The following is a 23,632-nucleotide window of genomic DNA, read 5'->3' on the forward strand; positions in this document are numbered from 1 at the left end:
TGTAATGACAGATTCATATTTCAATTATATCGTACAGTAAATATTTATATTAAGGTTGTAGCCACAGAACTGTTGTCTGGACTTCCCACTTATGAATTTAACAGGAAAGATATCCTTTCTGCATTTTTTTTTAAACCAACCTATAGAATTTGATAGACTACATTCCTGCTAGTAACTTTTACAGGATAGTTCATAACCCTATAAAAAAGATATCATTGTCTTGTAAATACTATAATTTTTTAAAAAGTAATTTCTTTAGAATCCTACTAAATTTTAGAGAATTGTATTGACTTCTTTTCTATAAAACTTTATAGGACTTTTCCCATCAGGGTTCTAATTATAATTTAGCAACCACAAAGAAGCTACAAACCTCTTGTCTTTATGAATACCAAGCAACCTTGCTCATGAAATAAGTTACAAAAGAGAAAAGAGATTGATTATTATGAAGAAATCAAGCACCCCAGTATGATTAAGGATTAAAAGACACTGTATTGCAGTAGGATTAGGTAACAGGGTTTGGGGGTTTTTTAAGATAAAAGAAATTTTTAATAAAACATAACTGTACTCTGGAAGTAGTGAGCCAGATGACTGAGCAGGAGAGAGCTCAAATGGTTGCAATCAATACTTAAATCAATGCTCAGATACTTAAAGTTAAGCAAATGCTGAAGTGCTTTGCTGGATTGGGGACAGGGTGGTCAGTACCATGCAGGAGCCGAGTGCTCAGTCAGCACGTGGGAGGTGAGGGAGGAAATCAGTTGTGTCACCAGAACAGTCTTTACACCAGCCAGTTTTCCTCTTCCCAGTTCAAGTGCTGTGGTTTTTTAGAGCACATTGGTTACAAAGAGACAGACTAAGACATAACGGTTTTACACTAACAAACAGAAAACCCCCACCTGGAGGTACAACCTAGTCCTGTAACAGACACTTGATTGCACGCTCTCTGCATGCTCAAAAACCTTCTGAGTTTTAAGTGGCTAGTTCTGTAGAGTCTCTCGTACATTCTCCCAGATTCTGACTGGGCCTTCTGCCCCCAGCCTTGCCATGTTACTGTACCCTGACCACCAGTTTAAAGCTTAGTCGTGGAGTTAATGCCAAGCTGGGTGCCCAGGACGCTTCCATAGCCAGGCTGAGTTTTTCCCAGCACACCAGAGGCTGCAAGTAGAAAAAATAATAAAATGATTAATAGAGTGAAAAAAGCAAGACCAAAACGATCTGTGGCATTAACATTAAAGAAGTGAGTCAGAGAGAGCCAGCCACTCAAATGGGAAAGTAAACAGAAACTCTTAAGAATAGTACAATTTATCAGCATCATAGACAATTGCACATAACAGTTGAAATTCTGGTCCCATTGAAGTCAGAAGCAAACTCCCATTGACTACAATGGGGCAAGGACCTCACCCTTGGGAATAAGCGTGTGCAACTCCACTGAGTTCAATGGATGCTGAACTTGCATCTCCATATCACCTGCTATGTGCTGTAGCCCAGCCACTGTAAGGTTTACTGCAATCCCACACTTTGGTGTTCAAAGTTAAACACAGACTTACTTTAAATAAGAAACTTTTCTTCCCTACTGTTACCTGCAACATTTAAGTGACAGTGATTTGGCCTAGGCCCTTAGAACCCTGCAAGGAACTCTGCACAAGTGGAACCCTGCCCCCACATGAAGTCAGTGGGACTCTGTGGAAATATGTGGCCTACTTGCACAGAGCTCCTTGCAGGATCAGGGCCCGAATGATCAGAATGAGACTTGAAGTTGTCACATAAGCTTACCCATCTACAGTGTTTTGTGAACAGCACATAAAGACTAGGTCCAGAATGTCTCACAAAAGCAGGGATTTAGTACATACACTGTCAGCGTACTATGAAAACTTTGTAACGTCCCCCCCCCCACCCCCCGGCAAAGTAAATAGTAAAACAAGTGTATTTATACCAAACAAAACAACATATAAAGTCTGGTTTTGCTCAGCCAGAGGGAATGATAAATTTCTTACAGACCTCCATTATACTGGTCCTTTGTTGACCACTGACTCCACTTCCGAGACAGTGGAAACCAATTACTGTGTATCAAGCCTTTTTTTTTTTAACATTTTAATTTTGTTTAACCTAATTTACGTTGAAGTCCTTTCCCCTTTTGCATTCTAAGCATATGATCATAAAACAAAACATTATTCAGTTCCAGCTGTGTTTTCTGTCTTACTTCAACCCAAAGGAAACTGATGTGTGTGGGTACATATAAAATACATGGTATATACAAAAAAAAAAGCTTGCTGGAAACAATAGACTTACAAAATTTCAGTTTTGTTTGCTATCTAAGCTATGATGAATGGTGGAGCAAGAGTGAACGCTGACCTGATAAAATTAGGCAGGATAGCGAAGGGAGAGTGGGCACCAGGAAATTTATCCCAAACTTCGCTACTGACTTGCTGTGTAGACTGGGGCAAGTCATTTAATTTCACTGTGCCTCAAGTTTCCCTGTTTGGAAAGTGGGGATAGTTATTTTGTAATGTGTTTTGAGATCCTCAGGTGACAGGCACTACAGAAGAGAAAGGTACTTATTAGCCAAATTTTGATCTACTCTAGCAATATATGCAGAATGACCTGAGTAGCCAAGAGGAGTGGGATCAACACCTACATAGTTTAAATTCACTTTTTTCTTAAGTCTTCTACCATTCAGCATTGCTTCAATCACTGGCTTCCACTGCCAAGAGCATGCTGGAGCATCATAATGAAAGTGAGATGACAAGTCATTCGAGCACCAGAAAGATCTGGTTTTTTTCCATGTAAATAGACGTCAACTGGCATTGCTGGACAGTGTCAACCTTCAGTGAGGTTCCCCCCAAACACTGAGCTGAGACTTCTTGTGGAAGCTCTCACTACCTGTGTTCTGTTCTGGAACCATGCATTGGCCATTGCACTACTGACTAAGGCACCTAAATTGCAGTACACTAGTTGAGTGAGACAATTTGCTCTTTCAGGGCTAACTGCTCATCTGGTTTGTGACCTGTACAGTGGACCAAGCCAAAGCAGTGGTCATACAGGAGAGAAACATCCAGATATTTCCACACATGTTCTTTGCTCAATAAGGAATGTTCAAAGCAAAACAAGCTGGACATGGAAAGGGTCATTTATGAGAAAGGCAGCCACATCCACTTACTTTCACTTTTGGTGTTGTCTTGTTATAGGCAAGTAATGGGTCAGCTACAATCTCTTAATTGTAGAAAACTTAAATGACAGAAAGTGAGGTACTTGGAGCCAGAGTTCTGAAGAGCTGGTAGAAATAAAGCAGGACCTCTTGAAAAAGGCGCAATTCCTCCCTCAAAGACCTTACAGTCAATCGTCACAAACGGGCCTCTGGCCCCACGTTGAGTCCCAGTGAAATCTCTGAGACGCTGCCCGCATGAGGGAGCAGGCTGGTATTGTGAGTGAAGTCTGCAAAGAAGACAAGTTCAGATACAGATCAGGATGGGGAGGATGTGGTCAGAAATAAAAAAAGATTATTTTGGCAGCAGCATTTTACAGAATGTGGAGGAGAGAAAGGTGAATACAGTGAAGATGAAACATTTGAGGGAAATGATTTTGCTAGCCTGGCTTCTATCTGGATCACCAACGTCAAACCCTAGAAACAAGAGTGAATTCTTTTAATCAATTTTATTTAAAACTAAACCAAAGACAAACAGGTGCAAGTCTAAACTCCAGCTTCAATCAGACAGTGACTACTCTCCCTGTGGGTCACCAAAAGCAACCTCTGCAACACAGTGTCACCCATCCCTCCTATCCCATGTCCTTTACCAGGACATAGATATGTCTCTGATTTCACTGCCGTTGATGGCTGGAGGCTGCTGAGATGGTGCTCCAGAGGCCATAGAGAAGTCCAAATTCAATAGCTTTTCCCGTTTCTAAGTGTGTACTTGCTATTAACCTACAGGGTGACATTGCTTCTGCAATTCACTATTATTTCAAAAATCACACTTTTACTTTCCTTCCCCCAAGATTAATAATTAACAGAAAGAAAAAGTTCCCAACACTTAGTTTCATCCCCCTATTTGGGACCTGTCACTAGTCTCCCCTTTTACTCTGGAGGGACTCTTCTCCCAGCCATCCATGGCCCAGGATTGGTCAACTGACTTTTTAAAACTTCCTTCCCTGAAGAAAACATCAATTCAAAGCATAATTGTCCAGAGAGAACTACACTCCAACCATTATAAGCTCCTACATTCAGCCAGTCAGCTTTCCAGATCAGGTAAAACTTAATCAGTCCCTCTTTTTGTTGAGCTGTGAGAGACCTACCTTTTGCTGACAGTCCTCCACTACACACATAGAGGGTTGGTGCTGGCCTGTGTGCATTAGCCAACGGTCACCCGTTTGTCAGTCAGAGGTCTGGATGTACTGCTATCCCTTCTTCTCACTGCTGAGATGAGCCAGGGAGCAAGGAGAGCATGTGGGGCTGCCACTGAGGCATCTTCAAATATGGTGCTGGTACTGCCCAGCATGAAGCCAAAGTAGTGGGTCCTCCTGCTGGCCTCCAATCCAACCCAGGGCTACTCATCTCTCAGCCTTCAAATGCTGCTGAAGCCCAGGTATATAAAGAGGCATTACAGTTACTCCTCTTTGCTTCATAGTCCCTCTGTTGGAATTGGCAGAAAGCATTCAAATTTCAAACATTTTAAATGAGTGAAAAAAAAATATTTTGTGAAAAATTTCCCCATTTTTTGACCAGCTCTAATCACTGCTATCTTCCCAGACAAAAAAAGAAAGAACTCCTTCCACTGTCCCCTCACATTCAAGACCCCACTTCCCTACACTTCAGACAAGCAATTTTTCCCCTGTCAGTGCGATGAAGCCTTGAACACTGACATGTGAGGTCTAACAGTTGGCACACAGGGATGGTCAAACTATTGCTAGATGGGGGCCTCCAAACACCTGGATCTCAAGGAAGTGGGACATTTGTTCACTAGACAGCCCACTAAAACCAACAGACCCCTAGAATCAGGTATGACAAGCCATCTTTGGCTTTCTATGGTAGTATATAATATCATCCACTGATCAGATCACAGGGGGAATCAATACACACTTGTAAGCATGAAATGGTCCTAACTTTGCAAATGTGCATTTATGTCTCCCCGCATAAACAAAATAATGTGGGTTTCTTTAATTGGTAAGGATCATAATTTCAACATACCATGATTCATAACTGCTGAGGTAAAATGGACATCACATAAACATGCTTCCCCTCATCCTCCAGAATTTTCCAATGCCTTTCTTTAATGCATATGTGGCATAGTGCTTATATTCCTCTGGAGTAAATCCAACTAAGGCTGTCCTGGCAGTATTTATCCCATAGTCGCTGACCAATTTTTTAATTTGAGCCTCTATAGATTGAGGAGATACATAAGAAAAAGTCTTCCCAAGAACACAGTACAAAACGTACCCAGAGTCATTGTATTGTCTTGATCTTCAAAGCTCTCCACATTACAAGCGATTTCAATTTTCCCACTCTGAGGAAAAGCCATAGTCTGTACACCCTTTAAACCCCATGTACTGCTGCCTCGGATAGCACGTGCTGTATCTTTTCCTGTAGCCATGTCTTGAGTGTCTACAGTCACATTGCAACTCATCACATAGGTGCTGGCTCCAGCACTTATAACCATCAGAACAATCCTCCTTACGAATTCCTGTGACTTTGCCTCTGCGTCTGTTTTCATATTTATAATGATCTGAGGCCAGATTCTGGCCTTGAATGTGCCCCAATGATTCCAACCGACTTCAGTGAGAACTCTGCAGGCACATCTGAGGCCAGACCTTGCACCCTTAGCAATTATTTTAAATTCATTTTATCTTTGTAATTCTATGCTCCTTAATTTTAATTCTATGCTTAAGCTTTTCCTTTTATTCTTCAGCTCAATAACACTTCTTTTGTTTTGCTCCCTTACCCTAATGCCTGCAAAAGTAGAAACCCCTTTGCATGTACAGAGAAACAGGCTTACTGAAACTAGAGTAGGTACCTTTATGCTTCCCCATCACTCCCACATTCTGAAGGAATATTTCAGCTCCTCTAACTCCTGGGAATTCTGCATGAATGAATTAGATTAGAGTTGATTTAATCAATATTAAATTTCCCGCCTTCTTTCAAAATGCAATGGACCAAACATTTATCCCAAACTCTTGCAGAAAGCAAATTAGTTCAGATAAGAAATGGAATATATATTTATATTTTGCCTGGTTAGAGGTAGGTTGATGCTTTTTAGCTACTGCTCTTACAGAGAAAATGTCAACCGTGGATCAGCTCTTGACCAAATCTCTCAACTTTGAAAAGGCAATATACAGGCGGCCCTCACGTCCCCCTAGTCAGCAACCACTACAAGCGCTTTTAGCGCCCATATTGTTTCAGGGTCCCAGTGTTATCCCCCACAGTCGTTCTGGATGCCATACTTAACTACTGACTGGAGAAGCAGGCAACCTATTCTTAAGGGTATATCTACACTACGAAATTAGGTCAAATTTATAGAAGTCGATTTTTTAGAAAGCAATTTTATACAGTCGATTGTGTGTGTCCCCACACTAATGCACTAAGCGCAGTAAGTCGGCGGAGTGCGTCCACAGTACCGAGGCTAGCATTGACTTCCGGAGCGTTGCACTGTGGGTAGCTATCCCACAGTTCCCACAGCCTCCGCCACCCATTGGAATTCTGGGTTAAGCTCCCAATGCCTGATGGGGCCAAAACATTTTCGCGGGTGGTTTTGGGTACATGTTGTCAGTTGCCCCTCCCTCCGTGAAAGCAACAACAGACAATCGTTTCACACCTGTTTTCTGTGTGGGCGCCATACTGCTTTCAGCAGACGGTGCAGTAGGACTGCTAACTGTTGTCCTCATCCACCACTTCCGCTGCCACTCTGCTCTCCTGATGCTATGAATCCACCTTGCAGGTCCTCTATATGACCGTTGTCATCCACTGCTTCTGCTGGCACCTGCTCTTCTGGTGGTCTTGCAGGGCCACTTCTGCTGCAACTCTGCTCGGCTGCTCTTGTCTCGCCATACCACGGCAAGCATGCAGCCCACTCAGCTGTTGTGTCCTGGCAGCAGACGGTGCAGTAGGTCTGCAAAACTGGTCATCCAACTACCGCTTCCCCCGCAACTCTGCTCTCTTGCAGACGCCATACCATGGCAAGCATGGAGCTGGCTCAGATCACCAAGGCAGTTATGAGCATTGTAAACACCTTACACATTATCATGCAGAACCAGAACCTGCAAAAGCAGGCAAGGAGGCGATGGCAGCGTGGTGACGAGAGTGATGAGGACATGGACACAGACTTTTCTCAAAGCATGAGCCCCGGCAATTTGGCCATCCTGGTGGCAATGGGGCAGTCTCATGCCATGGAATGCCGATTCTGGGCCCGTGAAACAAGCACAGACTGGTGGGACCACATAGTGTTGCAGGTCTAGGATGATTCCCAGTGGCTGCAAAACTTTCGCATGCATAAGGGCACTTTCATGGAACTTTGTGACTTGCTTTCCCCTGCCCTGAAGCGCAGGAATACCAAGATGAGAGCAGCCCTCACAGTTCACAAACGAGTGGCAATAGCCCTCTGGAAGCTTGCAATGCCAGACAGCTACCGGTCTGTCAGGAATCAATTTGGAGTCAGCAAATCTACTGTGGGGGCTGCTGTGATCCAAGTAGCCAATGCAATCATTGAGCTGCTGCTATCAAGGTTAGTGACTCTGGGAAATGTGCAGGTCATAGTGGATGGCTTTGCTGCAATGGGATTCCCTAACTGTGGTGGGGCGATAGACGGAAAGCATATCCCTATCTTGGGACCAGACCACCAAGGTAGCCAGTATATAAACCGAAAGTGGTACTTTTCAATGGTGCCGCAAGCACTGGCGGATCACAAGGGATGTTTCACCAACATCAACGTGGGATGGTTGGGAAAGGTACATGACGCTCGCATCTTCAGGAACTCTGGTCTGTATGAACAGCTGCAGCAAGGGATTTACTTTCCAGACCAGAAAATAACCATTGGGGATGTTGAAATGCCTATAATTATCCTTGGGGACTCAGCCTACCCCTTAATGCCATGGCTCATGAAGCCGTACACAGGAACCCTGGACAGTAGTCAGGAGCTGTTCAACTATAGGCTGAGCAAGTGCAGAATGGTGGTAGAATGTGCATTTGGATGTTTAAAGGCACGCTGGTGCAGTTTACTGACTCAGTTAGACCTCAGCGAAACCAATATTCCCATTGTTATTACTGCTTGCTGTGTGCTCCACAATATCTGAAAGAGTAAGGGGGAGATGTTTATGGTGGGGTAGGAAGTTGAAGCAAATCCCCTGGCCACTGATTACGTGCAGCCAGACACCAGGGCAGTTAGAAGAGCACTGCAGGGTGCGCTGCACATTGGAGAAGCTTTGAAAATCAGTTTCATGGTGTCACATTATTGACTTGAACTGGGACCATATAGAACATGGTTGCAACCAAGATCCTTTAGTGGCACCAAATCTTGTATAAAGGGGGTCAAATAAGGTGTCTCAGACAAGGTTATGGTTTGCTGGTTATGATTATGCTGTCTATATGTGTGTATAATTTTTGCAGTTAAAGTTATGCATATTGGCTCTATACTGTCTGTATTTCAAACTTATGCTATGCTTTTGGGTGAAACCGAGACAAGTTGGTCTCAGCTCTGCCTAGCCTGCTTGATGGCCCATTGAGAGAAGGCAGACACATCTTGTGACTCAGCAAGGTATGCAGGGACATGCCTATGGACAGAACTCTGAGGTTTTTCTAAGCCATGTGAGGGACAGCTTGTCTTTAAAACAAAGAAAGACAGACCACATGGCAAGAGAATATAAAAAGCTGCTGCAGCTCCTCCATCTTGTGTTCAATCCTGCTTCATACCTCTGGAGGAACTTGGCTACACTGAAGCTTTGAACCAAGGACTGAAAGACCCATCCCAGATGTGAATGTTCAACAGAGACTTGATTTGAACCTGCAGTTTATTCTATCACTGCTGCAAGCCTGAACCAAGAACTTTGCCATTACTGTATGTAATTGATTCCATTTAACCAATTCTAACTCTCATCTATATCTTCTTCCTTTTATGAATAAAGCTTTAGATTCTAAAGGATTGGCAACAGCGTGATTTGTGGGTAAGACCTAACTTGTATACTGACCTGGGTCTGAGGCTTGGTCCTTTGGGATCGAGAGAACCTTTTTTCTTTTACTGGGGTATTGGTTTTCATAACAATCTGTCCCTATAACAAGTGGCACTGGTGGTGATACTGGGAAACTGGAGAGTCTAAGAGAATTGCTTGTGTGACTTGGGGTTAGCCAGTGGGGTAAAACCAAAGTGTTCTTTGTCTGGCTGGTTTGGTTTGCCTTAGAGGTGGAAAAACCCCAGCCTTGGGCTGTAACTGCCCTGCTTTAAGCAATTTGTCCTGAATTGGCACTCTCAGTTGGGTCCCACCAGAACCAGCATCATTACACATGGGTGACCAGGCTACGGTGTGACAGCTCGGTTTGTTTCTCCTTGATGAAAACCCACCCCCTTGGTTCACTCTACTTCCCTGTAAGCCAACCACACTCCCCTCCCCCACTCAATCACCACTTGCAGAGGCAATAAAGTCATTGTTTCAAATTCATGCATTCTTTATTAATTCATCACACAAATAGGGGGATAACTGCCAAGGAAGCCTGGGAGGGGTCGGGACAAGGCCACACTGCACTTCAAAACTTGTTGAATGCCAGCCTTCTGTTGCTTGGGCAGTCCTCTGGGGTGGAGAGGTTGGGTGCCTGGAGCCCCTCCCCTGCCCCACGTTCTTGGGCATCTGGGTGAGGAGGCTATGGAACTTGGGGAGGAGGGTGGTTGGTTACACAGGGACTGCAGTGGCGGTCTGTGCCTTTCCTGCACCTCAACCATATGCTGGAGCATATCAGTTTGATCCTCCAGTAGCCTCAGCATTGTACCCTGCCTCCTCTCATGCTGCTGCCACCTTTCCTCTTGATCCCGCCACCTCTCCTCAGGTTCATTTTGTGCTTTCCTGGACTCTGCCATTGTCTGCCTACAAGCATTCTGCTGGGTTCTTTCAGTTTGGGTGGACTGCATGAGCTCAGAGAACATTTCATCACGAGTGCGTTTTTTTCGCCTTCTTATCTGTGCTAGCCTCTGGGACAGAGATGCTAGTGGCAGCATTGAAACATTTGCAGCTGCAGGAGGAAAAAAGGGAGTGTAAAATTGAAAAAGACACATTGGCCATTTAAAAGAAGGGCTGATGTTTTCGGGTTAACATGCAGCACAAACCCAACTAAACCCCCACACCCAATTCTCTGGGATGATTGCTTCACCCCTCCCCCCACCACATGGCTAACTGCGGGGAGGATTTCTTTTCAGCCACAGGTAAACAGCCCAACAGGAACGGCCACCTCTGAATGTTCCCTTAATAAAATTCCCCTATTTCAACCAGGTGACCATGAATGATATCACTCTGAGGATAACACAGAGAGATTAAGAATGGATGTTGCTTGAATTCTAGCAAACACCGAGACCACATGCTGCCATGCTCTTATGCAATGATTCCAGACTAGGTGCTACTGGCCGGCCGTGGTACAGTGTCCTACCATGGAGGATGCAGTAAGGCTGCCCTCCCCAGAAACCTTTTGCGAAGGCTTTGGGAGTACCTCCAGGACAGCTTCATTGCTATGTCCCTGGAGGATTTCCGCTCCATCCCAGACACATTAAACAGATTTTTCCAGTAGCTATACTGGCTGCGAATGCATCCCAAGTCTTCAGGGCAAATCAATCATTAAACACACTTGTTTTTAAACTGTGTATTATGCATCCGATGAAGTGAGCTGTAGCTCACGAAAGCTCATGCTCAAATAAATTGGTTAGTCTCTAAGGTGCCACAAGTACTCCTTTTCTATTTACAAAAGGTACATTTACCAGAGGTGCCTTCTCTGCCTTAAAGGTCTGGGAGCCTGGGTTGGGAGGGTACTGTCTCAAGGGTGATAAACAGCTCCTGGCTGTCGGTGAGAATGGTTTCACCGCTTGCCTGGTGTGCGCTATCATCTTCCGTGTCCCCAAACTCCTTATCCCTCTTGCGTGAGAGTCCCTTGCAGGAGTCCACGTACAGGGGTGGGGCAGTGGTAGGGGCACCCCCTAGAATGGTATGCAGCTCATCATAGAGGCAGCATGTCTGGGGCTCTGACCCCGACTGGGCGTTTGACTTTGGTTTTTTGGTAGCCTTGCCTCAGCTCCTTAAGTTTCATGCGGCACTGCTGCAGGTCCCTGTGATAGCCTTTGTCCTTCATGCCCTTGGAGATTTTTTCAAATATTTCGGCGTTTCGTCTTTTGGAAAGGAGTTCTGATAGCATGGATTCGCCTCCCCATACGGCGATCAGATCCAGTACCTCCCGTTCGGTCCATGCTGGAGCTCTTTTGCTATTCTGGGACTGCATGGTCACCTCTGCTGATGAGCTTGCCATGCTGGCCAAACAGGAAATGAAATTCAAAAGTTTGCGGTGCTTTTCCTGTGTACCTGGCTAGTGCATCTGAGTTGAAAGTGCTGGCCAGAGCAGTCACAATGGTGCACTCTGGGATAGCTCCCAGGGGCCAATACTGTCGAATTGCGTCCACAGTAACCCAAACGACCTGGCAATCTCAATTTCAGCACTAATCCCCTCTTTGGTGAGGAGTACAGAAATCACTTTTAGAGCCCATTAAGTTGACAAAAATGGCTTTGTTGTGTGGACGGGTGCAGGATTAAAATCGATCTAACACTGCTAAATTTGAGCTAAGCTCATAGTGTAGACCAGGGCACAATCAGATATCTGCTAAGGGATATGGAAACTAACCCATATATACATCTTTCTTTGCCCCAAGCAATAGGAGAGCATCTTCTTCCTGATGTTCCCTGGACCAGCAGGGACTAAGAATCTTCAGGTTGTCTCCAAACTTGTATCACACCTGATAACGAGAGCAAAGCACCATCCATGGGAAAAATAAGACTACTATCAGGTGAACCTAACATTTTAGTTTTCCCTGTCATCCCACCATACGCACACTTGTACTTCAGTGTATATTACAGCACAGGACTAGAATGCAAGATCCTACTTGCGCCTATTCTCAGATCACATCAAGAGTCACTGTGTGTGACTTTGGATAAGGGCAATTTGTGTGTCACACAGCATGTGATTTTAGATACCGTGTAGGACCTGGGAACCCCTGATGACCATGCCTCCCATTTAAGCCCCTTGTGCCTCAAGCAACCTTGCTAAAATTGAGTGTAAAAAACAAAACAAAAATGTAAGACTTCACTACAAACAAGATCATTCAGATGCATTTTGCTGGTTAAGTAGATTACAAAATAATGAAGCACCAATTCAACAAATTAAAAATAGCATACTAATTTAAAGCAAAAATTGTAAATACCCTAAAAATGGCTTTTAACATGATGAATAAGTTTGCATTCATCCACTGACACCTCTGTTCCACTCCCTTCTTTTCAACTTTTGCAGCAGGCTAGAATTTTATTTTGTTCCACTTCACATTTACTGCAATTTTCAAATATCATGCAACAAACATCCTTGGCATTTACTTTACTTGTCCGAATGACCAGGCACTATATGCCTGAATGGCACATGTGTAGATCCTGACTATGTTTAGTTGATATTTACAGTGCTTGTTCTGGTGCTTGGATTACCCAGAATTTTTCCCCAAGCATTCCCTGAGCAACCCTGAGGCATTTAGCCAATGCCAGTTCCCTGAGGCATTTAGCCCACAGTAGGCCTAATTCTGCTCTACGGCATTCCAGCTATGCCACTACAGTGTAGATGCTTCCTATATTGACAGAAGGGGTTTTCCCATCGATGTAGGTAACCCACCTCTCTGAAAGGCGGTAGCTAGGTCACCGGAAGAATTCTTCTGGTGACCTAGCTTTGTCCATGGTGGAGGTTACATTGGCCTAACTACATCATACAGGATGCAAAATTTTTCATCGCCCTAAGTGACATAGCTAGATCGATACAATTTTTAGGCATAGATCAGCCTCAGTTGCACTAAAGTGTATCTGGCCTAACTCCTCTAAAGGTAATGGAATTCACTTTCATAGAATATCAGGGTTGGAAGAGACCTCAGGAGGTCATCTAGTTCAACCCTCTGCTCAAAGCAGGACCAATTTTTGGCCCAGATCCCTAAATGGCCCCCTCAAGGATTGAACTCACAACCCTGGGTTTAACAGGCCAATGTTCAAACCACTGATGGCATTCGGGATCTTTCTTGTTTACCTCAATCTCTAGGAGTGAATTTTTGTTTGCAAGAAGCAAAGATCTCAAATATTTATGTTAATATTTACGCAAAGGTTCAGTCCACTTTATATATGTATCTGTCATTCAAAAAGGAAACAGAAACATTGCCATGGGACTAAGGTGAGCTGTCACAGCCTGAAGAATCACATTAATGGTTGCTTTCAACAATTCATGAGCAATCCAAGGACTGCATTTCCCCCCCGCATAAAGTTTGAATGATTTGTTTGTACTACAGTCATGCTTAGAGATCCCAACGAGATGGGGGCCTCACTGTTCTAGGAGCAGTACACACATACAGGATAGTCCCTGACCCAAAGCACTGTCAATCTAAACAGACTAATGGTGGGAGAAGAAAGAGGCACACAGAGAATTTAATTGTCCTGCCAAAGGTTACCCAGAGGTCAGTGGTCAAGGCTATCAGAAGCCAGCTCTCCCAATGCCCAATCCAGTGCCCTATCCTAGATTCAAATGCAGCCCAAAACAATCAGCCTGGTTATGACCAATCTGCAAACAACAAACAAGGCCAAATTCTATTCATTACAAATCTCTCTCCCTGCTCTACTTATGTATCAGGGAAATATGCAAAGCTCAAAGTCTGACAATTTTGCTGTTTTTTTAGAAATTCTGAATCGTGTATGGTGCAGCTGGTGACACCACAAAGAACTCTGCAGTTAACGGATAGTGATGTAAACTCTTTATGCCAGATTGTTTTCTCTGTGCTTAAACAAATGCACTTAATTAAGATCTGATGTGTATTCCCCCCCACACACACAAATGCAATATTTGTGTTTGGGCACTGGCAGAAGTGACTGAACTATGATATTAATGTTTGGTTTAAAGATGCTTGTGGCAGGCTCATGTCTGGAGCAACAAAAATTAAAATGTAGTCAGACAAAACAATGGTGAAAAGTCCATTAGAAAAATAAAAAGCAGTGATCATAGAAGAAAAACATGTATTCTTCTCTCAGAAAATTACTCACATATCATAACTTTTCTTAAACAGGATCCAAACACTGTCATTCTCAATAAAGTCAAAGGCGCTGAGAGTACACTTTTCCCCCAGAAGTATACAAAGAGCTTTATTTTATCTGGAGGGGAGTAGATAACTCAGTAATGGTTCTCCTTATTTTCCCAGGATGTTTTTCAAATTAAATAAATTGGTAGTAAGTGGGCAGGGACACCCAGCTGGTTGCATGCACAGGCCTTATGCATCAGGGAACTTTGGTTCAAGAAATCTAGATTAAACCCTAAGTAACCGACTGAATCCCCAATAGGCCACCATACACCTGGGACGCTGTGGAGAAGCCCACAGTGAAATAGCAACTTTGCGTGCTCCAGAATGAAAAGTATTTGGCAGCATTGTAAGGGACATTTTGGAGGGTTTGATCACATTAGATCTGGCTATGGCCATATATACCAAAATTTGACTTGTCTGCAGTGCACACACACGCAGGTGATCACTGCACCAGTGGTTTTTGAAGGGCATCCGCTTGACAAAAAGACAGCTGAGCTAGAACATTAAAGCGTGTCAGTGACTGGATTCCAATAGGAGTTATTTCTTGCTAGAATCACAAGTGAATAATCTGTAGGCTGGGGAGAGATGAGACAGAGGAAGGGTCCATGGCACGTTTGCAAAGATATGCAGACCACACTCCCCGATCCCTGTGCTGGCTCCTATCATGGATGGCCTGTGGAGCAGCTGCTCAGCAGGGTTTTGGGGGAGCCAGGATTTGGGTGGATGGAAAATATCCACCCTGTCATCTTCCTGCTGCGTGTGGGTTTTTGGCAGTCATTTAGGCGTAGCATCCTGCCAGCATTGGGACGTTAGTATGGAGATTAATCTTACTGCTTCACTGTCAGCCTGAACAAAAATAAAACCCCACAAAACAGCACTGAGCTCTTTCCTCTCTCCCTCTGGCTAAAAAGCAAACTAGTCAGTTTGTTCTGTGATCAACTCTCTAAAGAACAAAAATGAGCTGGAAACACACTAGGTACTGGCATGCAAGTGAGCGGAACCAGACGGATTTGAAGCACAGCAGAGCAAAACTTTGGTGTGATGCCCCAAAGTAGATGAAATGGATGTAGTTCTGGTTTTCAAGCACAGCTTCAGGTGAACATGGTCTGCTGTATGCTCCTGCATCTCACGTGATGTTACTTGACTCGGACCCAACTGTTTGCCTATCCCGTAGGGGTAATGTGTATTGTAACAGGGGTATGATTACAAAAGCCCACTAATGCATTGCACGTTAATTAGTCCGTGTAGAACCCGTTGGTGTGTGCTAAATGTTCCCTACTATGCTTTAGCTAGTTAGTTCTGTTTCATATAGCATTTCAAACTATGATAAAGCGCAGTAGGGAACATTTAGCGTGAACCAGCAGGGTCTACTTGGATTAATTAATGTACAGTACGTCTGTGCTTTAGAACCTACATCCCGAGACAGTGCGTTAGCCCAGCATGTAGGCAGAGCTCAAATGAAACAGATTTTGGAATTTGTTCAGCTGCCAAATTCAAAAGTAAAACTTGGGAGGCAAAAGTAAAGCCAAACCTGCTAGTTCTGAGCTCTGGGAACAACCCTGGTCCCCCTTCTGTTCTGACTAGAGCTGGGGGGGAAATTGTTGGGGATGGGGAAAGGCAGATTTTGCGAATTTGGGGTGGTTTCACTGAATTGTTCATGACATTTTAAAATAAAGCCTTTTGAAATTTCCTTCAAATTTGTATTTAAAAAAATTTAAAATATAAAAATTCTCAAAACATGTTTGGTTTGACCCAACATGAATTCCCACCCACCCCCAACTTTTCAATTTGCCAATTTAAGAAAAAAATGTTTTAGTTTGACCAGAAACTAGGCTATAAAATTTTTCAGAGTTGCCAGCAAACCCAAACAGGTATTCTTCATCCTGCTCTAGTCCTGACCTGCATGCATGTGCTCAGAGCTCTACAATACATTCTGTAAGCAAGAATTGTGAAAAGCTTTCCTCAGGTAGAGTTTCTAGGTCATCACACAAGCGTGAGTTTGATAAATCTGTATCAGGCTGATGAACTCTGAAAGGATGTCCACTGCCCTAGATAATCACAGAAGTTATATATTGTGGCAATTCTAGGGATGGAATTTCAGAAGCAATATAGGATAGGTGGCATGGTCATGTGCCCAGCAATGCCCATGATGCCTTTCCAACTCAGTTCATTGCAGTGCTGGGTTTTGAGCTCTTGAAACAAGACAGAAAGTCTGACCATGCTTATACATTTCTACATTTTTTCCCCACTGATTTCAGCCGGAGCAGGATCAAGCTCTACAGGAGTTTGGGAGTGCTCTCCCAACTTGCCACTTGAATTCTTTATTGAGATTCAGCTAAAAGCAGCAACAATGAAAGGCTTCTTTTGCAACAATTCTCCACAACTGGGAATTTACTGTCAGAGTTCAGGACGACTAGGGTGATGAGTCTATCCATTTAATCAACATGGATCATGTGTAACTCATAGGGGTGAGGCCACCACCTGGAGGCTGGTCAGATGCAGCACTCCCTGATACCCAATATAATCAGTGATTACGTAGCACTGAGGTGGAGCAACTCTGTGTGTACTTTTTAAAATGGATCACAATTTACTGTCAACATACCAGGCTTCAGTGTTTAAATGACTGCATAAATGTTAAAAGGGTTTGGTGGTTATTTTTTAATATGGTGCTTATTTATAGACCTGAAATTCATTGTTAATAGATCTTCATCTGAGCTTTGGCAAGTCACTTCACCGACCTGTACATCAGTTTCCCCATCTATAAAATGGGAATAATGATGCAGACCTCCTCTGTAAAGCACTTTGAGAGCTATTAAAAGCTCTATATAAGAGCTAGGGATTGTTATAAAACATTCACAAAAGGAGGGGCATTGCTAATTATTTCTAAAGTTATCACGTACCATCTACTTTTATTTGTAAAAATCATCTTGGAAACTTGAAACTGAAACCTGCTTCTTTACTAGCTTTTGCCCTACATTGTGGGGATGTGGACTAATGTGTTATTGTATTTTTCACTGTAGGAGCTGGACAGATGTCACTGATTTTATATTTTAATCATTTAAATTGTGGAGAAAAAATATAGTGGGGTTTAATGGGGGCACACACACAACACACAAGTGACATTCACAGCAGTGATTCAAGTTAGAAAAAGAGCATTGTCAACACTCCCCACCCAGCTCCCTACTGTTATTACTACCTATACAAGCCCCAACTTGGCCCCCAATCCTACAAACTTTACACACATGAACAGTCTCAATGGGATTACTCACCTTTGTGCTTCAGGGTTTCAGCCAGACACCTACAGGGATCAGGAAGGGATTACCTCCCCCCCCCCCCCATGAAGTCTGGATATGTTTGGGGGGGGTTTAAAACTCCTTCCTCTGAAGGCCACACAGCTGGAAATGAGGTACTGGATGGGGTGAGCCAGGGCTCTGAGGTGTTGTCACCAAGCATTCTCTCTCTCAGGTGCTTGGTGGGCTGGTTCTTGCTCACATGTTCAGGGTCTAACTCATCACCCTGTGTGGGGTTGGAAAGGAATTTTCCCCCAGGTCAGACTAGCAGTCACCTTAGGGGTTTTTTGCCTTCCTCTGAAGCCATTGGGTGCAGGTCACTTACCAAAATTATCTGGGTCTCTCTAACTTAATCATTTCCCTGCCACTGCAGAGGCGTTGGACACTGGTGCACCTTGCTCCCTCCCATTCTCTGCCTGTAGCACATAATAGTCTAATCTCCCATGGGCAATAAAACTTTGACCTCATTTTAGTTGTTAGGTTTAGTTGTGTGGGTGCTGTTTGCAGACTGTGATATACAGGAGGTCAGACTAGATGAGCTGGTGTCCCTTCTGGCCTTAAACTCTATGACGCTATAAGAAGAAGAAAGCACAAGTGCCTACAGGATCAGAATCTTAGGGCCTGATTCAGCAAGGTACATAAGCATGTGCAGAACTTTTAAGTGTGTCAGGAGCCCTATTGACTTCAATGGGATTACTCACCTGCTTAAAGTTAGCAACATACTTAAGTACCTTGCCGAATCATGGTATCAATGGGGAAATTCAGCAATTTCCCTGAAAATGCCAAGCACTGGTGCTTTACAAATAATCATAATACAAATAAGTATTTTGTAGGCACAAACCTAGGGTGGGATTTTCAATGGGACTTGAGCACCTAACTCCTTTAGGTTCCTTTCTAAACCCCAAACACAAATCACCAACATCCTATACGCAGGCACAAAATTCAGTTTCCTAGGTGCCCTTTTTATGGAAGATTCACATCCCAGAAGGAAGAATATTGTTGTTCTTATCCTCCTCACTTTTTACTTGAGGACACATAATCCAGTAAATTAAATCTGATACACACAAGAGCTTGCATACAGACGCATTTTAGTATAAAAAATACAGCCCTTATGTTTGACTTTTAAATAAATTCTGCCTTGTAATACTGACTGTTTGTATTGCTTCTAGGTAACAATATAGCCGACTACTCCAATGTGTCTCCTTAAAGGGTTAGTGGCAGAATGATCAATGGGCAAACTTCCATATAAATTAAAAAAATTGATGATGTAGCCAAAGTTATCTGCATATTTCTAAATGACCATCAGGAAAAGTAGCAGGGAAGAGGAATTCAAATGCTTAGGCAAGTCTCTCAGATTTCTTCTCAGAGAGCTGCTGGCTGAGAAAGCAGTGATAAATACCAGTCATCTTCATCTCTCAGTTCCAAGTGAATTTACTAGTAAAGATGGAAAGTGATGCCGGTCTCCTAAACATACAAGAGATGGAGGGTTCTGCTCAGTTTTAAGAGTGCCACAAAACTGTTCAACAGCTTTGAAATAAGCTTCTTCTCATGCTTACGAGAATCTCTGTCACACTCTCCTCACAATCAGTTTTTTTTAAACCAATTCCCTCATTGGGGTTCTCATAAAATTATGAAGATTTCTTTCCCTACATGTTTAAATCGGCCACGAATATTTTCTCAATAAATATTATAAGGCAAATCCTGAGGTACTCACTCAGGTACAGAGGTCAATGGAAGTTTCTCCTGAGTATGAACTGAGTAAAAAGCTTCAGGATTTGGCCCTTTTACAGGGCCTGATCCAAAGCCCATTGAAGTAAGTGAGAGTCATTCCACTGACTGCAATGGGCTTCAGACCTGTCCCACAGTGAGCATTTTTAACCACAGCAGATTCTATATTTTAAGTCAAGTATTAAGCAGTGCAGCTCCTACCCGTTAGACCGTATCTTTGGGAAGGCACAGCTCCTCTATCAGGTTTAACGTCCATTGACTTGAAATTTCTCCCTTTAAACCAACCTAGCTGTTTTCTTCTCTGAACCAGACTTCGTTTCTCAGGTTGATCAGCTTGCCCAAAGAGAAACATGCTGCATCCTGGGACACGAAGGGTCAAAATCTCAGCGATGTCTGTAGAATTTTTTTTTAAAAAGCACAACACCAATGCTTAACTTTACAGCAAAACTATTAGATTTGATTTAATTGAATGAGGCCAATGTAGTAAAAACCACTGACATGACAATGGAAGGATCAGAGTCCACATCCTATCCACACTAAATGCCACTATGATGACCCACCATTCTAGTGCCACTCTGATCCCTTACTATATTTCCATAGTCTACAAGATCATAAGCAGCAATGGTAGCAAAAAGATTAGAATCTCTAACCTCACAGAGACTTCCTACACCAGGATTAAAGGTCCCCAGTTCAGTGTGCCCTGAAGGGGCCATGCACACTGTTTATTTTTTGTCCAAGTGGTCTGAAGGCATCTACTCAGGATTATTTGCTTTCACTTCAAATTATTGCTTTTATGGTGGTTCTGTTTTAACTTTGGATATTTAGATTATGCATTCAGTGACTCTGTTAAGGATAGCCTAAAGCAAAAATGAAAGGCTCGTTTGTACAATAGTTTAAATAATGCTTATATTGTTATCACAAAAGCTTTCCTATAGATGTATAACAGACAACACAGTGGTTACATTTGGATTTTTCACTGGGATTTTAGAGTAATAAAAAAAGTGCATAAAGTCTGCAGTTTGGAATCCACTTACATTGATTGTATATGCTCTACTTAAACAAATGTGTATCTTGTGTCTGCAAAGTCACTTGACATTCCCCTCAGCTTTGTTTCTTTCAGGTCAGAAACCCAGCTCTATCTGAAGTGTCCACTCTAGCCGTGACACACAAAGGAAGAGTTTGAGTCTCAATTGAAACACCTTGATCCCCAGGCCTTCAGGGACTGAAACTGCTGCAAGAGAAGGATCACTGTCAAGTCAGCAGCATAACGTCACATGACAAATCACATGTGATGAATGCAAATATTGTTCAGTGTATTTCAGAAAGGAGCTCAGATATTAAAGTGATGAGGGACAGTACAAGAACCTGAATAGAACAGAATATTTTCACCCCAAAGAGTCCCAAAAGTGCTTTGCAAGCAAGCTACTCTGTCTAATGCAAAGAATGTCATGGGAAGCATTTCTGACCACAAGAGGCCAGGGCTTTGACACCCAGCATGGAGTTGTATGGCTGTGAAAGCCAAATTTATCTAACCCCATTTTGGTGCAGGTCCCTGTTCAGGAAAGCACTTAAGCATATGCTTAATGCACATGCTAGAATTTAAAGTGGTGTAAACTGGTCATGTTAAAGCCTAGGGGAAGTTGAAATATGTACCTTTAAACCCTACTCTAGATGAGGCCAGAGACAGAATTTAAGGAATGGTTTCAGAGTAACAGCCGTGTTAGTCTGTATTCGCAGAAAGAAAAGGAGTACTTGTGGCACCTTAGAGACTAACCAATTTATTTGAGCATGAGCTTTCGTGAGCTACAGCTCACTTCATCGGATGCAAATAAATTGGTTAGTCTCTAAGGTGCCACAAGTACTCCTTTTCTATTTAAGGAATAATATCATCCTTGCTCTTCATCAATCCCAGCAGCTTCCACTTACTTTGAAAAAAGAAAAGGAGTACTTGTGGCACCTTAGAGACTAACCAATTTATCTGAGCATAAGCTTTCGTGAGCTACAGCTCACTTCATCGGATGCATACCGTGGAAACTGCCACGTGCTAAGGTGCCACAAGTACTCCTTTTCTTTTTGCGAATACAGACTAACACAGCTGTTACTCTGAAACCTGTCACTTTGAGCCACTTTTCCACATTCCTCCAAGCCTACATTCAAAAGAGGCTAGATAGGAACTATGTCCACTGCTCCAAGGCAAGGATGGATTCCTTCCTGGATAGCCATATCAATTGGCTGTAAAGCCTCAGCGCAGGCAGCAATGACATAGTTGCCTAACAAATGCAAAATAGACAATTAGGGATCAGTCAAACCTGAATAAAGCACTGAGGGTTAGTTCACTGAGGTTCTGTTCCTAGTCACAGGAAGGGATTCTATTTGAAAACACAACTAATTTGAAACTAAACAAGAGAGACAGAAAAGTTAAAATTACACAGCTTCTTGCTCCAGGACTAAAGTGGTGCAGATAATCTTTCTAATTCACTTTATACATTAATAGCACCATTCCCTCCCCGCCCCCCAATCTTAGAAGAGATGTGTTGACAAAATTTCAAGGTCCTGTAACTCTTAGAAGTGTGCCTACCCCAAGAAAGCTGTGCATTAAACACAGAAATGGACTAAAGAACATTTGAAAGGAAATAAAAATATCACAAGGCAATTAATTTTGTATCCTGCTGTCTGATTTCAGGCCAAACTCAGTAACAGTTTATTTTACTGAAGTACTGAATGCTAAAAATGTGTAATATTTGCCGGGGCTCTTCATATTCTCATTCTGTTTTCTACTCAATACATTGTTTTCACTTACATGTCAAATATCTGGATAGCACCTTTTTAAGGGGGAAAAGGGAGTCTTATTTTATTTCTCCATCATGTTTAAAAACAAAATTAAAAAACACATAAAGGGTACTGTGTGACAACAATGTACTTACTTATCGCATCATTTATTAAAAAAACACAGCACTTAATGGAGGAAATTTATAGGTAAGAGGATAAATCTAATATTGGCCAGAATGTTTATGTTATGTGGGCAAAGAAATGTATTCTCCTCAAAATAATCTTATCTATGCAAAATAAAAACCCAGAAGCATTTTCTTGTTAAGGAAACTGTTAAATGGGAATTATCAATTTATGTATTTGTACAACACATTTTTGGAAAAGTATTTACAATTGCTATTTTCTTTTAGAATGATATTGTATATGTGGTTTCATTAAAAAAGTGTATAATATAATTTATAGTAAACATGTGAACTAGCATTAGAAATTGATCAACATGGGACATTAATGAGAACATATATTATTCTATGTTTCTTTTTCAGAAGGGCACTATGCTGTGTTTATATTCTGAGATTACTAATGGAAGAACGGTATTCATTGGGGTCAGAGTTAAGCTTGTTGTGATGTATGAGTAATTAAAATAAAAGTAACAAGCACAAAAACACATCCTTTTTTGAAAAAAGGAAATTCTGCCTGGTGATGGTGTAAAGATTAGTGTAAAATATCACTGTAAACTTTACCAAATTGCTAAATAAATAAGAGTCTGATCATGCTAACAAGGAAACGACTAGGGAATTCTGTTTTAAAAGAAATGGCATTATATAGCTTTAAGAAAGCATCAGTCTCAAGTAACTTTAGAAACATATACCACTTTTAGTTATACCATCACTAGGCATTTCCCATTTTAAAAATGGTGTGTTTGAGGCTTGCTACTCACAGAATGTTCAGCTTGAACAATTCCAACTCTCAACTTTATCCAGGAAGCCTCCAGGTAGTTACAAAGGGCAGGAAACCAGAGATGAGCCCTGCCTTTCCCCAGTCAGTCAAAGCTGTTATCTGATAGTTAACAGAAAGCAAGAGAATTTTTGAAGTATAAAAATATTTAAACATCATAACAGGTCCTCTTACCTAACATATCAATGGTAGCTGCTATGATTATGACTGATCTGTGGTAATCAATCAAAAAATATATTGATTACTGTGGTTTGAGAATGTTTCTGTCCTGTGGGAGGAAAAAAACAAGAGGAGATTTCAGACTTTTCATACACATCAAATGGCAGATGTTTAAGACCCCGATTCACCAATCAGTTAAGTTTTTAGGACCCAGCTCCTCAAAACTTGTTACAGTCTGTATGGTAACACCCATTGTTTCATGTTCTCTGTGTATATAAAATCTCCCCACTATATTTTCCACTGTATGCATCTGATGAAGTGAGCTGTAGCTCATGAAAGCTTATGCTCTAATAAATTTGTTTGTCTCTAAGGTGCCACAAGTACTCTTTTCTTTTTTAGAGATACAGACTAAGACGGCTG

General features: G+C 42.4%; 1 protein-coding gene across 1 annotated transcript in view; it reads right to left on the reverse strand.

Moving 5' to 3' along the window:
- Positions 1-5,211: 5,211 nt before the first annotated feature.
- FTCDNL1 (formiminotransferase cyclodeaminase N-terminal like) overlaps positions 5,212-23,632 on the reverse strand; it is a 42,085-nt gene continuing 23,664 nt past the window's right edge. The window contains 6 exon segments of the mRNA XM_073306969.1: positions 5,212-5,429; positions 5,432-5,629; positions 19,523-19,723; positions 21,448-21,600; positions 23,228-23,277; positions 23,279-23,321. Coding sequence (XP_073163070.1) covers positions 5,212-5,429; positions 5,432-5,629; positions 19,523-19,723; positions 21,448-21,600; positions 23,228-23,277; positions 23,279-23,321 — 863 coding nt within the window.

This window comes from Lepidochelys kempii, chromosome 11, assembly GCF_965140285.1.
Source record: "Lepidochelys kempii isolate rLepKem1 chromosome 11, rLepKem1.hap1, whole genome shotgun sequence".
Lineage (NCBI taxonomy): Eukaryota > Metazoa > Chordata > Testudines > Cheloniidae > Lepidochelys > Lepidochelys kempii.